Source organism: Ahaetulla prasina, chromosome 4, assembly GCF_028640845.1.
Source record: "Ahaetulla prasina isolate Xishuangbanna chromosome 4, ASM2864084v1, whole genome shotgun sequence".
In the NCBI taxonomy this organism is placed as follows: domain Eukaryota; kingdom Metazoa; phylum Chordata; class Lepidosauria; order Squamata; family Colubridae; genus Ahaetulla; species Ahaetulla prasina.
Window position 1 is genome coordinate 96,824,421 of NC_080542.1, and position 15,974 is coordinate 96,840,394.

The 15,974-nt window shown below is 38.3% G+C and overlaps 1 protein-coding gene across 6 annotated transcripts in view; it reads right to left on the minus strand.

Moving 5' to 3' along the window:
- NR1D2 (nuclear receptor subfamily 1 group D member 2) overlaps positions 1-15,681 on the minus strand; it is a 29,161-nt gene extending 13,480 nt beyond the window's left edge. The window contains exons 1-3 of one of the 6 annotated variants that reach the window (XM_058181573.1): positions 14,807-15,681; positions 7,436-7,620; positions 2,859-3,110 (exon numbers count right to left, since the gene is read on the minus strand). In XM_058181573.1, coding sequence (XP_058037556.1) covers positions 2,859-2,870 — 12 coding nt within the window. In that variant the 5' untranslated portion in view covers positions 2,871-3,110; positions 7,436-7,620; positions 14,807-15,681. The remainder of the gene's footprint in view (positions 1-2,858; positions 3,111-7,435; positions 7,621-14,806) is intronic. The other 5 variants (XM_058181572.1, XR_009154956.1, XR_009154957.1 and 2 more) reach the window with 5 other exon arrangements.
- Positions 15,682-15,974: the final 293 nt, after the last annotated feature.

Consider the following 15,974-nt stretch of genomic DNA (forward strand, 5'->3'; position numbering starts at 1 on the left):
ACCTTCCGTCGCGAGCTCAAGACACATTTATTCATCTGTGCAGGACTGGCTTAGATTTTTAAATTTAGAGGGGTTTTAAATTGATTTTAATATTTATATTTGATATTTATATTTCTATTTTTAATAATTCGGGCGCTAGAATAAGTTTTTTAAGGATTATTTTAATTTGTATATTGATATTGATGTTTTATATGCCTGTAAACCGCCCTGAGTCCTTTGGGAGATAGGGCGGTATATAAATTCGAATAATAAATAAATAAAATAAATAAATAAAATAGTTTTTAAATTTGATGCTGTGGAATAAAAGCACTCTAAAAAATCTGTGCAGAGTCCCTTTGAAATAAATCCCATTCCCCATTTCACTGAAACTGCTGATGAGTTTGAACTTGGGGCCACACGTGCCCTCCAAACTGCATCCAAAATCTTAAGGTGTAAATGTGTCTTGCTGTTAAATCTGGGTTAATTATTAACTAATACTCAGTGAATAAAAACTTGTTTAGGACAAATAAAAACTGATACATCTGGTCTATTAACTGAAATGTTACTCCTTATCATGTTATTGTGAATACAATAATAGTACAGGTGTATTAGATCTGAATGCCATCTGAAAATTTATTTTGTTCAGAAACAAGACAATAGGTTTATCAAATAAACACAAATGTTGCAGCAAGTGATGGATTGAAACAAAAAAAATGAAAATGCTATCTGATGCTGACTTATGAATTGATGAAACATCATTACTTATTATCATGTTGCAAGCAGGTTCCAAGTAACAAAGGTTTAGGGAATCAACAATTCCACTTTTGATCATGGAATTTAATTATTTGGATAACAAACCAGCTAAAGTTGTTCTCTAAGATTGAATTATTAGCAACCCTATAAAAAGTAATAAATTAGTAAGTTATTATTAAAGTTGGCAAAACTAAATATTCAGGAAAACAGAAATGTTCATTTAAATGATTTTTTTTACAATGGGTATTAAGGAAATTCAGTGCTTTCACTAATACTCCTGACATCACTAATAATGAATTGGTTATAGGATTTGCAGCTAAATAAATATTTTAAATAAATAAATAAAATATAATACACATTTTTAACATTTCAGAAGTGGAAACCAAATAGTCATAAAAATATTGTACTGAAGTATCATTGTTTGTTTTGTGGCATGTTCGTAGTACTGTACAGGTAGTCCTGCCTTACCAACCACAACTGGACTGGCAACAACTCCAAGTGAAAAATCATATGATAGCACCGGACTTATACCACTTCTACTTGCTTCATTAAGTCAATCACTTAATTAAGTGAATCACTTATGTGCTGTCAAGTGACACACTATGTGATCATGTCTTGCAATTTTACTTACACATTCTCCATTAATTCTGCTTATTGGAAACCGATTGTGAAGCTTTCAAATGGCAATCACATAACTGCAAGAGCTACAATGGTCGTAAATCTGCGGCAGATAAAAAATGCCTGAATGGTGATCATGTGACCCCAGACCAATGTGATGGCATAAATTGCAATACTTTATTTTCAACTCTTAATTTCAAATGGTCACCATACAAGGCAATATGTAAATGAGAAATAACTGTATCTAATAAAAGCTTTATTAGGGTGGAAGCCAGTGGGAGCAAATGTGCAATTCCAGAACAGATGTGCTGCAATCCTAAGAAGTTCCAGATTCAAAGGCTGGTGTCTCTGAGCTAGGAAGTACAAAAATTAAGTGTAGGAGTCACCAGTTACCAAGAGCTTAAGAATCTGCAGACAAACAAATAAGATATTACAAAAATATAATCAGGTCTGTTAGAAAACATACTTTTCCGTTCCTAACTTAAGTCCACCCATTGTGACTGGTAGAACTTTGAGTTATTTTAAAATGTATTTTCAATATTTTCATATTTTCAAATAGTCTCATATTTTGTGCACATTCAATAAATACAGTAATTCAGAAGAAATAATTTGGGTTTTGTGCAAGTACAGTCCTGGGATGAGGTGGCTCAGTGGCTAAGACGCTAGGGATTTGAACCTCAGTTCAGCGGTTCGAATCCCTAGCGCCACGTAACGGGGTGAGCTCCCGTTCCTTGTCCCAGCTTGTGCCAACCTAGCAGTTCAAAAGCACATAAAAAATGTAAGTAGAAAAACAGGGACCACCTTTGGTGGGAAGATAAGTGTTCCATGTGCCTTTGACACTGAGTCATGCCGGCCACATGACCACGGAGACGTCTTTGGACACCGCTGGCTCTTCGGCTTTGAAATAGTCGGGAACAACTAGCATGTATGTGCGAGGGGAACCTTTACCTTTACAGTGCTCTTCTGCTATATTTTAAATCAGTTCCTTGTTTTCAAGCTTCTTTACAATGCTACTAGTTTTAAAGGTAACATTAACCATATTAAATGCTTTTTATGGCAGTGTAAACCTAATAGATGGTAGTTTGAGCATCAGAACTCCAGTTTAACTAGAATAATGGAAGTCAGAGATTAACTGATGAAGATTTCATACTATAGGCTACAAGCCACTGTTGCCAAGCTTCAGATAAATGTATCTTGTACCTAAAGTAGATAATCTAAGGATCAATTCACATGTCACAAATTCCTCCTTTTGTTAGTCTCATTTACTATTAAAATGTTACATAGGTCATTGGATATGTCTAACAATGGTTCATCCAGAGAGCACCTGGAAGCCAGGATATAGACTGCATTTGTAAAGCTTCAATTTTCCAACAAATCAGTACCACTTTAATCGTAACGGCTAACTATGGGAAGAAAAGAGGAAAATCTGAGAGTTATAGAGAAAATGAAAGGCACTGAGAAACATGATGTCAGAAATGAGTGTTTTGTAAAAGACTAATAGCACTTACTTGCAAATCCATTATGACTTTTTGCTCCACTCAATTGATTTCTCTTATTGTGATTCTCAAACTGGTCACCATTTGGTCTTCCATCCGAGTGCTCTTTACTCTTGCTACTGCAGCTCCCCTCAGAGGAGGAACTGTTTGGTGATGGTGGTACAGGGGAAGAAGAGGAGTGAAAACTGTTGTCTGAGCCTTCACTGTGACAGGAAGCAGGGCTGGATGCAGAGCTTGAAGAGCTGATATAAGCAATTACACTTCCTGGAAAAGAACACATTATCTGTAATTATCCATTATCTGTAATCAGTCAGCTTCCCCCCTCCTCTTCTTATAACATTATTCAAAATGCCTTTTGATTTTCAGAAAACAGTATCTACTTCATCACCTGAAGCCCAAGACTCAAATTACTTAGCCCTAATCAAGAGAATGTGCTCAGAGAAAAACAAAGGAAGTTTAAGTTGCTTTTGTTTTTGAAGACACAAGAAAATAATCAGTGGTGAATCCAAAATACTGCAATTTGATTTTCACATCTATTAGATAGCAAGTATGGTAAGGCATTAAGACACAAAGTCAATAAACTTTATAAATTTACAGTATAGCTTTCAGCAGAAATGAACATAAAAAAAATTAGCCTAGAGAATTAGTTTGCAAGTTTTCGAAGTCATAAAGGACCCTCTGGAAGGATAACTCCTAGAATGTATTTAAAAAAATACATGCTGAATATATATGCTGAATGATACAAATTTTGTTGTTGTTAGTTGCAAAGTCGTGTCCGAACCAATTTACAACTGTCCAAATATTGCACATGGCCTTAGTAGAAATAAGAAATTACTTTGGAGGGAGGTGAAAACGACCAAAGGATCCTCCAGCAGAGTGAATGAAATTAAAAACAAAAGTAATTAAAATGATGTGAGATGAAATTGAATTAAAGAATGCTAAAAGGAATATTTTATATTTATATTATGGGAAAGACAGTGAATGTCTAAGTGTGATATTGAAACAATGCTATTGTGTTCAAGAAAAAAATGAAAATTCAAGTCACCAATGCAATCCATACATGATTGATTAGATGTATGATATTACTATTCCCCTATTTTAAAAAAAGGATTTAGCAGGGCATACAAAAAGTATAAGATAATTACTTTAAGTATGCCCTGGAAATGGGCAGTTTTGATTGGAACAGTTATTACAGTCCATAATGAGAAGAATTTGGAAAGTGCAATCTAAGAATTTACATTAATAGCATTTTGCAGGAAAAAATACAGATTTCTATTCTCTCTTAGATGTGACCCAATATTAAATAACGTTCAATTATTTAATTTGTGTGCTCTCTAGTAGTCAGCATAAAATAGGAAACAAGGAATACATGGATTTAAATCCCTAGACACAATTGTGGGTAGTTTTTTTAAAAAGCACTCCATAATGCTACAATCATCACATAGTGACTACCATTAAACTACAATTTATTGTGTAGATTGCGTCTAATTGAGTTTTCATGTAACAGATTAATTTGTCTTGATGTCTCTGGTGATCTATTAAGTTTTTATACTCTTTATGAAATTCTGAGCTCAGACTTTAACAGCATCAAACAATGGTATTAATATGGAAGGAAAAAATAAATACCATGTATATCAAATGGGTTAATTTTATTGCATTACAAATAAAATAGAGAAATGAAGCTGTATAATGGGATAATGCAATGTGTCAGGTAATGTCATCTTAAACAATAAGAACCCCAAAAATTTCCTGCCAAACATTAAATATAGTTTAACTAGACGTTCTTGTCCTCTACCATCCTCTGGGCTCCATTTAAGCTCACGCCTACTGCTTCAGTGACTCCATCCAGCCACCTCATTCTCTGTCGTCCCCTTCTTCTTTTGCCCTCAATCTTTCCCAGCATTAGGCTCTTCTTCATTGAGTCCTTCCTTCTCATTAGGTGGCCAGAGTATTTCAGTTTCATCTTCAGGATCTAACCTTCTAAGGAGCAGTCAGGGTTGATCTAGGACTGACATGTTTGTTCGCGTTGCAGCCTAAGGGACTTGCAGGAGTCTTCTCCAGCACCATAGTTCAAAGGCCTCAATTCTTTGGCGCTCAGCCTTTCTTATGGTCCAACTTTCATAGCCATACATAGCAACTGGGAAAACCATAGCCTTGACTATACACACTTTTGTTGGCAGGGTGATGTCTCTGCTTTTTAGTATGCTGTCTAGATTTGCCATAGCTTTCCTCCCCAGGAGCAAACATCTTTTAATTTCTTGGCTGCAGTCCCCATCTGCGGTGATCTTGGAGCCCAAGAAAATAAAATCTGTTTCTTCTCCATCTATTTGCCAGGAATTAAGAGGGCCGGATGCCATGGTTTTAGTTTTCTTAATGTTGAGTTTCAAGACAACTTTTGCACTCTCCTTCACCCGCATCAAGAGGCTCTTTAGTTCCTCTTTGCTTTCTGCCATTAGAGTGGTCTCATCTGCATATCTGAAGTTGTTGATATTTCTCCCGGCAATTTTAATTCCAACTTTTGATTCATCTAGCCCCGCTTTTCTCATGATGTACTCTGCATATAAGCAGCCTTGCCAGACTCCTTTCCCAATTTTGAACCTATCAGTGGTTCCGTGTCCAGTTCTTACTGTTGCTTCTTGACCTACATACAGGTTTCTCAAGAGACAAATAAGATGGTTTGGTACTCCCATCTCTTTAAGAACTTGCCACAATTTGTTGTGATCCATACAATCAAAGGCTTTAGCATAGTCAATGAAGCAGATGTTTTTTTTGAATTCCCTAGCTTTCCCCATGATCCAGTGTATGTTGGCAATTTGATCTCTAGTTCCTCTGCGTCTTTGAAATCCTGCCTGTACATACTGCTGGAGCCTAGCTTGTAGGATTTTAAGCATAACCTTACTAGGATGTGGAATGAGTGCAATGGTGCAATAGTTTGAACATTATTTGGCATTGTCCTTCTTTGGAATTGGAATTTGTACACTGACCTTTCCCAATCCTGTGGCCACTGTTGAGTTTTCCAAATTTGCTGACAAATTGACTAGCACTTTTACTGCATTGTCTTTTAAGATTTTGAATAGCTTAGCTGGAATACTGTCTCCTCAACTACCTTTGTTGTTGCTCAGATTTCCTAAGGCCCATTTGACTTCACATTCTATGATATCTGGTTCGAGGTCAGTGACCACCCCATCGTGGTTATAAGGGATGTTAAGCTTGTTCTTGTATAGTTCTTCTGTGTGATTTTGCCACCTCTTCTGAATGTCTTCTGCCTCTGTTAGGTTCCTGCCATTTTGGTCCTTTATCATGTCCATCTTTGCATGAAACGTTCCCTTCATCTATCCAATTTTCTTGACGAGATCTCTGGTCCTCTCTATTCTATTGTTTTCTTCTATTTCTTTGTACTGTTCATTTAAGAAGGTATTCTTATCTCTTCTAGCTATTCTCTGGAATTCTGCATTCAACTGGGTGTATCTTTCTCCCTTGCCTTTCGCTTCCCTTCTTTCCTCAGCTATTTGCAAAGCTTCCTCTGACAGCCATTTTGCTTTCTTGCCTTTCTTTTTCTTTGGGATGGTTTTAGTTGCTACCTCTTTTACAATGATGCAAACCTCTGTCTATAGTTCTTCAGGCACTCTGTCTATCAGATCTAATTCCTTAAATCTGTCACCTCTACTGTATATTCATCAGGGATATGATTTAGTTCATACCTGAGTGGCCTAGTGATTTTCCCTACTTTCTTCAATTTAAGCCTAAATTTTGCAACAACAAGCTCATGATCTGAGCCACATTCAGCTCCTGGTCTTGTTTTTACTGAGCGTCTCTATCTTTGGGTGAAGAGCACAGTCAATCTGATTTCTGTGTTGACCATCTGCTGATGTCCATGTGTAGAGTCGTCTCTTGAGTTGTTGGAAAAGAGTGTTTGCTATGACCATCGTATTATCTTGACAGAATTCTATCAGCCTGTGCCCTGCTTCATTTTGTACTTCAAGGCCAAACTTGCCTGTTATTCCAGTTATCTTTTGGCTTCCTACTTTTTAGCATCCAATCCCCCATGATAATAAGGACATCGTTTTTGGTGTTAATTCTATAAGGTGCTGTAGGGCTTCATTGAACCAGTCAATTTCATCCTCTTCAGCACCAGTGGTTGGGGCATAGACTTGGATTGCTGTGATAATGAATGGTTTGTCTTGGATTCAAACTGAAATCATTGTCATTTTGGGGATTGTATCCCAGTATTGCTTTTCCTACTCTTTTACTGATTATGAAGGCTATTCCATTTCTTCTAAGGGACTCTTGCCCACAGTAGTATACCTGATGGTCATCTGAATCAAATTCACCCATTCCCGTCCATTTTAGTTCGCTGATTCCTAAGATGTTGATGTTCAGTCTTATCATCTCGTTTGATCACTTCCAGGCTTACCTTGATTCATGGATCTTACATTCTAGGTTCCTATGGAGAAAAAATCTTTGCAGCATCAGACTTTCCTTTCACCACCAGATGCATCCACAGCTGAACATCCCTTCGGCTTTGGCTCAGTCGCTTCACTCTTTCTGGCACTACTAGTACTAGCCCTCTGCTCTTTCCCATAGCATACCTTCTGACCTGAAGGGCTCATCTTTTTCCTTTTGTAACTGTCCATGGGGTTTTCATGGCAAAGAGACTGGAGTGTGTTGCCATTTCCTGCTCCAGCTTAAATGGACACCAGAGGATGGTAGAGGACAGGAAAGTGTGGAGGAACTTTGTCCATGGGGTTGCGATGGATCGGACAAGACTTCGCAACTAACAACAATGAAAGAATCAAGAATTAAATATAAATGTTTTTGCACTTTTAATCTTACAGCATAGTTATTTATGTATAAAAGTAAAATAAATAATAATAATAATTCGAGAGCATTTGGAAAGGTTTAGTAAAACAGAACCATGAATAAGACCCCAGATTCAATAAATTTCCCACTGATACTCTGATATTTCAAGTACCCTTCACAAAAGATCCTCGGAGGGAGAATCATTTCAAATAGTAACCTTAATAAGAACCATACACAAAGGATGATTTCCTAACCTGTGTGCTTACCCAGATGTGTGCTGACTTCATACATAATCCCATTATTTGCAGTGAATGGAAGAGAATCAGACTACAATTAAAACTACATCTGAATAACAGGTTTTGAGAATGTAATTACAAAACCAGGGAATTATAATATGGTACATTGGTGATGCATCAATCATTAGTGTTTTGTGCCAAGCAATATACATTTTAAAATTGGAATATTATTTCCAGTCCATTGAAAAAAAGAAAAATATCAAGGATACTCCATCAAATAGTAAATGTGTACTCTATTTTACAAAAAAAAGTTTTTAATTTGACCTGAAACTGAATTCGGATACCGATGCGCTTAACATTTTATGTTGTTTTTTACGTAATATTCTACATAAAGTACAGTTGCATCTAACATTATGTATTTCCAGAATTTTCTACCAATTTTCTAGTAACTTATGTGGGACATGCAAATCTATGTGCATGCTTATCATATAAAATGAGAGATAACACAAATGTATCAGATGTTTTTAGAAAAAGTTGGCTTTTAATTTTGAGTGTATTGCCATTTTAATTCTAATATTTAACTGACTCTATTTATTCACAATCTAGTCTTTTTTTAAAAATCTGCCAGATTTTTTTAACACAATTCTCATCTAATTATATTTCAGAATTTCAACAGTATGCCAACTTTGGACATATAAAACCATGTTCATTTAGCATAATTAATTATATGTAAGTACTACAGTACCCTTAAAGAATTGGACTAGAAGATTAAAATATAGAGGAATATAATTATTATGATTTAGAACTTACTGATGGCTATAAGCCATCTCTTCACAGAAAATCATTGTAATGTTTTATTTTTTTACTTATTTGTCAAGCATATATAAGATAACAGGTAAAGTATAAACATAATTTGAATACATGAAAAGAGTAAGAGTAAAAAATAAAAAGGATATTAAGGCAGGGACAGTAGGCAAGCTGGTGCACATATACAAACTCCTTACAGACCTCTTAGGTATGAGGTCAACAGTAGGCAGTTTAAGGTTAAAGATTGGGGGGTTTGGGGAAGAAACCACAGTCAGGTAATGCATTCTTGGCATTGACCACTCTGTTACTGAAGTCAAATTTTCTGCAATTGAATTTGGAGCCATTTACCTTGAGTTTATATCTATTATTTGCGCGTGAACGGTTGTGGTTGATGCTGAAGTAGTCATTGACAGGTAGGACATTGTGGCAGATAATTTTATGTATTACGCTTAGGTCAGACCGAAGTCGGCATAGTTCTAAGTTGTCTAAGCCCAAAATTTCAAGTCTGGTGGCATAAGGTATTTTATTGTGGGGTAGAGGAATGGAGGACTCTTCTCGTAAAATATCTCTGGGCTCTCTCAATTGTATTTATGTCTGATATGCAGTGTGGGTTCCAGATAGATGAGCTGTATTCGAGAATTGGTCTAGCAAATATTTTGTATGCTTTAGTTAGTAGAACTCACATAATCCTAACGCTAACTTGTTAAAACCTACAAATAACTTCAAAACTCCTCAAGACGCTCAGCAATCTTTGCTTAATACATAAATAAATAAAGAGGAGCATTGAAGAAAAGTAGGAAACATTTTCATAGTAAATGCATATGAACAGTGAAAGAACTCCTATTTGATGCGCAAAAACTATAATGCTGATATCAAATTAATCACGGCAGTGAGGAAAAAATGGCAACTGAGAAATAACCTTGCTTATTCACCTATGGAACACAATGGAGAGAAAAAAGTCCAAGCTCTTTTATGTATTTACAAATTTTTCAGTTTGATGATAATGATTTAAACATTCAGTTTGTAGCAACATGACAAATTTCACTTTAGAAAAGAAGAAACACAAATAAAATGGCCAGCATAATCCACCCTCTGCTATTCTTCTCTATTGTAAAGTATTATTTTATATGGATGGTACATAAAAATAAATACACATACATATTTTGTAGTTACATAAGGTAAAAGATAAAGATGAAATCATGTCTTACTTTAGGGCGAGGCCTTTTTGTTTCTTAACCATGGGAGCCAGCATTGTCCAAAGACATCTCTATGGTTATATGGCCAGCATGACTATGTATCAAAGCACATGGACAGCTGGTACCTTCCCACTGAAATGATACCTATTAATCTACTTGCATGCTTTTGAACTGTTAGATGGGAAGGAATGGAGCAAGTAACGGGAGCTCATGCCATTGCACAGTGCTCTAGTCTGGATCCCAGGCTATCAGCTTTCCAGCTGACAAGCTCAGTGTCTTTAACCTTTAACTGAGCCTTCGCACCCCGTCCATATGGTGCAATTCTTTTTAAACTATTATCAGTGATGTTCAGAAAACTAAAGTGATTAAAAAGCCTTACAAGGAAACACATAATTAATGCAAGAAAAGGCAAAACAAATGAAGTTTTTTAAAACTAGCTTCCCTTTCCCCTGACCTTGAATAAAAATAGTTAATGGACTCCTTGTAGGATATTTGTTTTGGTGGTGTTAATGATTTCCTCCAGATGTTTGTTTTCCATATAGTAGTCCTCAACTTGCAATCATTCATTTGGTGATCATTTGAAGTTACAATGGCACTGAAAAAAGTGACTTACAATCGGTCATCATATTTATGACCATTTGCAGCACACCCACAATTAGGTGATCAAATGTTGGGTGCTTGGCAACAAAAATTATTTATGATGGTGGCAGCATCTATTGGAATGACTGCCACTTGCAACCATTGCCAGCCAGCTTCTGATAAGCAAAGTCAATACTTTGGAAGCTGGATTTGATTAATAAACACATGATTCATTTAACAACTGCAGTGATTTGAACAACTGCAGTCATTTAACAACTGCAGTGAAAGAAAGAAGCAACTTAGAACTAAGGAGAAATTTCCTGACAGTTAGAACAATTAATAAGTGGAATGACTTGCCTGCAGAAGTTGTGAATGCTCCAACACTGGAAATTTTTAAGAAAATGTTGGATAACCATCTGACTGAGATGGTGTAGGGTTTCCTGCCTGGGCAGGGGGTTGGACTAGAAGGCCTCCAAGGTCCCTTCCAACTCTGTTGTTATATATTATATTATATATGATTTGCTTAACAATCATAGCAAATAAAGATAATAAAATCAGGAGCAGGAATGGAATGTTTAGGAATGGAAATTCTGGTCTCAATTCTGGTCGTAAATTGAGCACTAGCTGCAGTCTATACTGTTGTGTTCTAAATTGTTTCATATTATATTACATGCAGACTTAATACATACATATCAAGGTGGTTAGTCAAATTCATAAAGAAAAATCCTGCCAATGAATAAAAACAGCTATATTCTGGATTATTTCAAGAGTTATATATTGCTTTTAAATCTACTAGAACAAGAATGAACTTTTCAGCACTACATTCCTACCTAACCAAAAAGGAATCTACCTTACGAGAAGCAAAACAGACTCCATCTGATCCAGCAATCTTTTTATATTCTTTTTCTTATACCTTTGCATTACATTTTTGTAACTACATATTAAACAGATCCAAAAGAAAGCAATTGTTATTGACATTCTATTTATCTTTTAAATGTTTTAAAAACCTTTTTTTTACTCATCAAAGTATCACTTTTCAGTTCAACTTTATTTTATTTCTCTAAGATGCATTGTACATCCTGTTATATAATTTTTTTTCTGTTAAAATTCCATTATGTTTGCAATTTTGTCAACTTGTACGATAGGCATTTGGAGCAAGACATTTGGGGCATTTGGAGCAAGACATACAGCCACTACTCACCTGTACTTTCTACAGTTACTGAATTGAGAGGGAGAGAACCACTCCCTCCACTATCCAGTCTTTCATAAATAAATTAAAAAAGCATTCCAATTCTCACAGTCTTAGGCAAACTGCCTAATTCAGTTATGCAACCCCCTGGAGTCTATACATGTTATACCACCTGATTTCATCTATTGCGTAAGCTCAGCCATTAGAGAAAATTGTTCCACAGCCTTCCTCCAACCTGTTACATTACAAATGCTACAATTCATAGTCCATGTGAGAGTGAGATCTCAGTGATGATTGAATTCCTATCACATGGGCATACAAACAGAAGAAAAAACTGCGAATAACTGAAAATGCTTTCTGTCCTAGAAGGAGATATAAGCAAAATTGTGATATTCCAAAACTACTGAAAATGCTTTCTAGTAAGTCTAATTCTAGAGGGATGGCTATAAATACACAAAAACGGTAAATACATGAGAGTAAATGTGAGTAGAAATCATGAACACAGTCTAAGTTTCAAGACAGTATCTTTAGCATCAACTGCACTTCAATAAAAAGTAACTGTACCTGTCTGCTCCAACAGATCTATAGTAAGAGTAAACTCAATGACATATTGCTTCCTTTTGGCCTTCTAAAGGGCTGTATGGACCTGATTCGTCCCCAAGCATTAGACTAAAGAAGGGAGCTGGGAGGATGTTTGGTCTGGCATCTAGGGGAAAAGGGTACTTTTGTTTTTAACCATGTTTTATAGATTGTTGTGAGCTTTCTGGAGTCCTTATGACACAGGAGGCCCATATAAGTCCTGTAACTTAGTGAATAAAAAAATGAAAGTAAGTTGAGAAATGATTGCATTAGTTTTTCAGGAAAATACAGCGACATCATATAGTTAGTGACAGTATCATCAAGCTACCCATATGTTCTTTTGCCTTTAAATTTCTGATAACTTTTCTTGTTTTTCAAATAAAAACAGTCCACTTCATTTTCCATCTTTTTTTTTTACAGAACTAGGAAAATATTTAGCAGTTTTTAATCTATATTTGTTTTATCTGAAAACAGGCCACTGAACTTAACATGAGGGTCTCTCACAGAGAAGGTGGGGAGGTCAATCTATTATTGAAGGACCTAAGGGCAAGACAAAGAATGGAAGATCAACAAAGAGAGAACCAACCTAGAAATAGGGAGAAATTTCCTGACAGAAAAATTGATCAGTGGAACAGCCTGGCTCCAGAAGTTGTGGGTGCTCCATCACTGCAGGTTTTAAGAAGAGACTGGCCAGCCATTTATCTGGAATGGTATATGGTCTCCTGCTTAAGTAGGGGACTGGACAAGAAAACCTCCAAGGTCCCTTCCAATTCTGTAACTTTCTGATTATATATAGAATTGCTACAACTTTATATACCACTTTGTATAAAGTTGTAGCAATTCAATATACAATCAAGAAGTTACAGAATTGGGTGATTTTAAACGACTTGGTTTAAACTTTTCACTGTTGTCTACAGATTACAGGAGTTGTAGACCAATACAACCTATCTAATTAATATATAGCAATAGCGTTAGACTTATATACCACTTCACAGTGCTTTATAGCCCTCCCTAAGTGGTTTACAGAGTTAGCCTCTTGTCCCCAACAATCTGGGTCCTCATTTTACCGACTTTGGGAGGATGGAAGGCTGAGTCAACCTTGAGCCTGATGAGATTTGATCTGCCAAATTGCAGGCAGCCAGCAGTCAGGAGAAGTAGCCTGAAATACTGAATTCTAACCACTGTGCCACCACGGCTCTTTCTGTCAAGTTCTACATATAAATAAGTATATAGGTTAACACAGGCTCATTTAGATGAAAGAACACTGAAAAAAATGGCAAAATACACCACTGGACTCCTTGGTACTCCCTGAGCTTGGTTGTTTGCTCACAGACCTTTCATTACCACACTAGGTAACATCATCAGTGCTGATCTTATATTTCCAATCCTAACCTTGTTTATGGTTTTCTAAATTCAATTGATCACAGTCCTGATTAAATTTACTTGGGGAATGTACAATTAACCAAGCTAAAGCTACCTAGTCCTCCATCACTTCGAGATCAAAAGTGATCAAACTCTGCCCAGCAGTTAAGGATGTCCGGTCAAGCATTCCACGGTTCCAGGCAGGATCCCTCCCAATTCCAAGCGGAAACGGCCGCCTTCCGATCCTTTGTCTACAGGGCAACTCCTTCTATTCACCACGTACAAATCACCACTTTGCGGTGGAGTGAGAAGAGACAACGGGCGTGGCCGAATGAATCGTCTCCGCTACCTCCGCCCCCATGTGTCCCTTGCCCGCTGCGCCTGGATGTAGGTCACCAAAACAACGGCCTCCAGCTGCTTACACGTGTCAGTCCACACGGTCTCCCAGCAAGACCGCCCAGCGCAATTATGCAATCTGGGCATCGCAGCAGGCCAGAGCCAATGAGGGCGCGACTGGCACTGAACGTAAACAAAAGGGCGCACATGGCTCAGCCGGCCAGTCCATGTGAGGCAATGGAAAGGAAGCAAACCAGTAGCAACCAAGGGCAGCAACTATGGGGAAGAGAGAGCGGCGGCAAGCCCAAACCTGTCCGCAAAACCAAATGCCAGATTGATCTCTCTAAAATATAGTAGCCTTCCGATCCCAAGGCAAGAGTTGGATTGGGATCATTCAAACTGCAAGAAAGGGTTTTTTTCTCGCCAGCCCCCTTTCCCATGACGCGTTCCTTTTTTTTTTTTTTTAATGATTGGACTGATAGCCGTTTCTTCTCCCGCTCTCCCGACCCCACTAGTTTGTAACCTCTCATTCCTAAGAACGGGCTCTTCCCTTTCAGTCAGCACAAACCTCACCAGCCGCTTTCGAATCATTCCCACTCCAGAGGTGAAGAAGCCACAGGTCTTACTCGGTGTCCCTTTGCTTTTAGAACAGAAACACGAGAATAAACTAATAAGGCGACCTTCGAATCATTTAGGATCAAGACGCTGGCAGAAATGGCCATACCATTTACTAAAAGCAGCGGTTTAAAGTACAAAACTCCACCTGCCGAAACTCTCTTGCTCTAATTATTCCCTGCTTAGGCAAACCCTATGCCTCCCCCTCCTTTCTGAGCACTTATAATTGGGGAGTTCCGTCCCAGTAAAGAGTCCACTTACCGACACTCAACTCCATTCTTCTCTAACAAGAACCTGCTGCCGAGGGCCGTGATTTTTTCAAAAGGAAAGGAAGCGGGACGGACTGCGGTTGGCCCTTGACCCTCCTGAGCCACCGGCTTTAAGAAGCCCACCCCGGTGCGTCTCTGGTGACAGCTTCGAACGGGCTGCCAGGGCGCGCGGTGCGGGAAGGTGCCTCTTTCTGGGTCCCTTTCCTGTGCTTTCCACCTGCGTGCGGATGCAAAAGGAACCACTGCGGCAGCTGTGCTCATGGGAGGTGCACCAGCCTGCCCTGTGCGTGGAGCTGCCTCGTGCGATGTTAGGCGGGAGGAGACGAAAGAGCGGCCGCAGAAGCCGCCGCCGAGCCTTCCTGAGGAAGTTTCTTGCTGAGTTGGCTCCCTGTCAGGGCTGCTGCGGCTGTTTCCTCCTCCCCCTGACAACAGGGCAAGAAGAGTCAATGGGAGTACAGCGCTGACCCACGTGCTTCTGCACTGCCATCCTTTCCTTCTCCTACCTGCGCCTCTTTCGCTCTGCGTTGCCGCTTGAGCGTCTTTCACCTAGTGACACAGTTCCTTCTTTCTCGGGAGGCCGAAGAGAGGTTAGAAAGAAGAAGCTGTTCTCACGTGTAACCCTGCGTGGTGAGGGGGATCTGTGGATCTTGACCTGCACCAAAAGAACAGAAGCAGGCTTGCGGGTTTCTTTCCCTCTTCCAACTGCCCTGCGCCAGAAGATGGCTGACTTAGACATTTCTTTGAATTCTGGACTCTTTTCTTAGGTCAGAAAGGAAATGTTAGTGCTTTCAGCCCCTTGAGTAAATGGACTGTAGCATTATGGCAAATATCTATGGAGTTTCTCAGTCGCTGTTGTTCCAAAGGTGCTTTTCCAAAAGGCAACTGGGCTTTCTTGGGGTTTTTTTCCCCCTTGAAAACCTTTTGCTTCTCGTTCAAGAAACTTCTTCAGTTCTCTTCTTCAAAACTGAAAGAAACCAAGGAAGTCCAGTTGCCTTTTGGAAAAGCACCTTTGGGACTAGCCTTATGGTAATTATCACCTGGTTTGGGACAGAGTTTTCTGTCCTTAACTCCTTGTGTTGTATGTTGTACCTTGTACCTTGATGAACGTATCTTTTCTTTTATGTACACTGAGAGCATATGCACCAAGACAAATTCCTTGT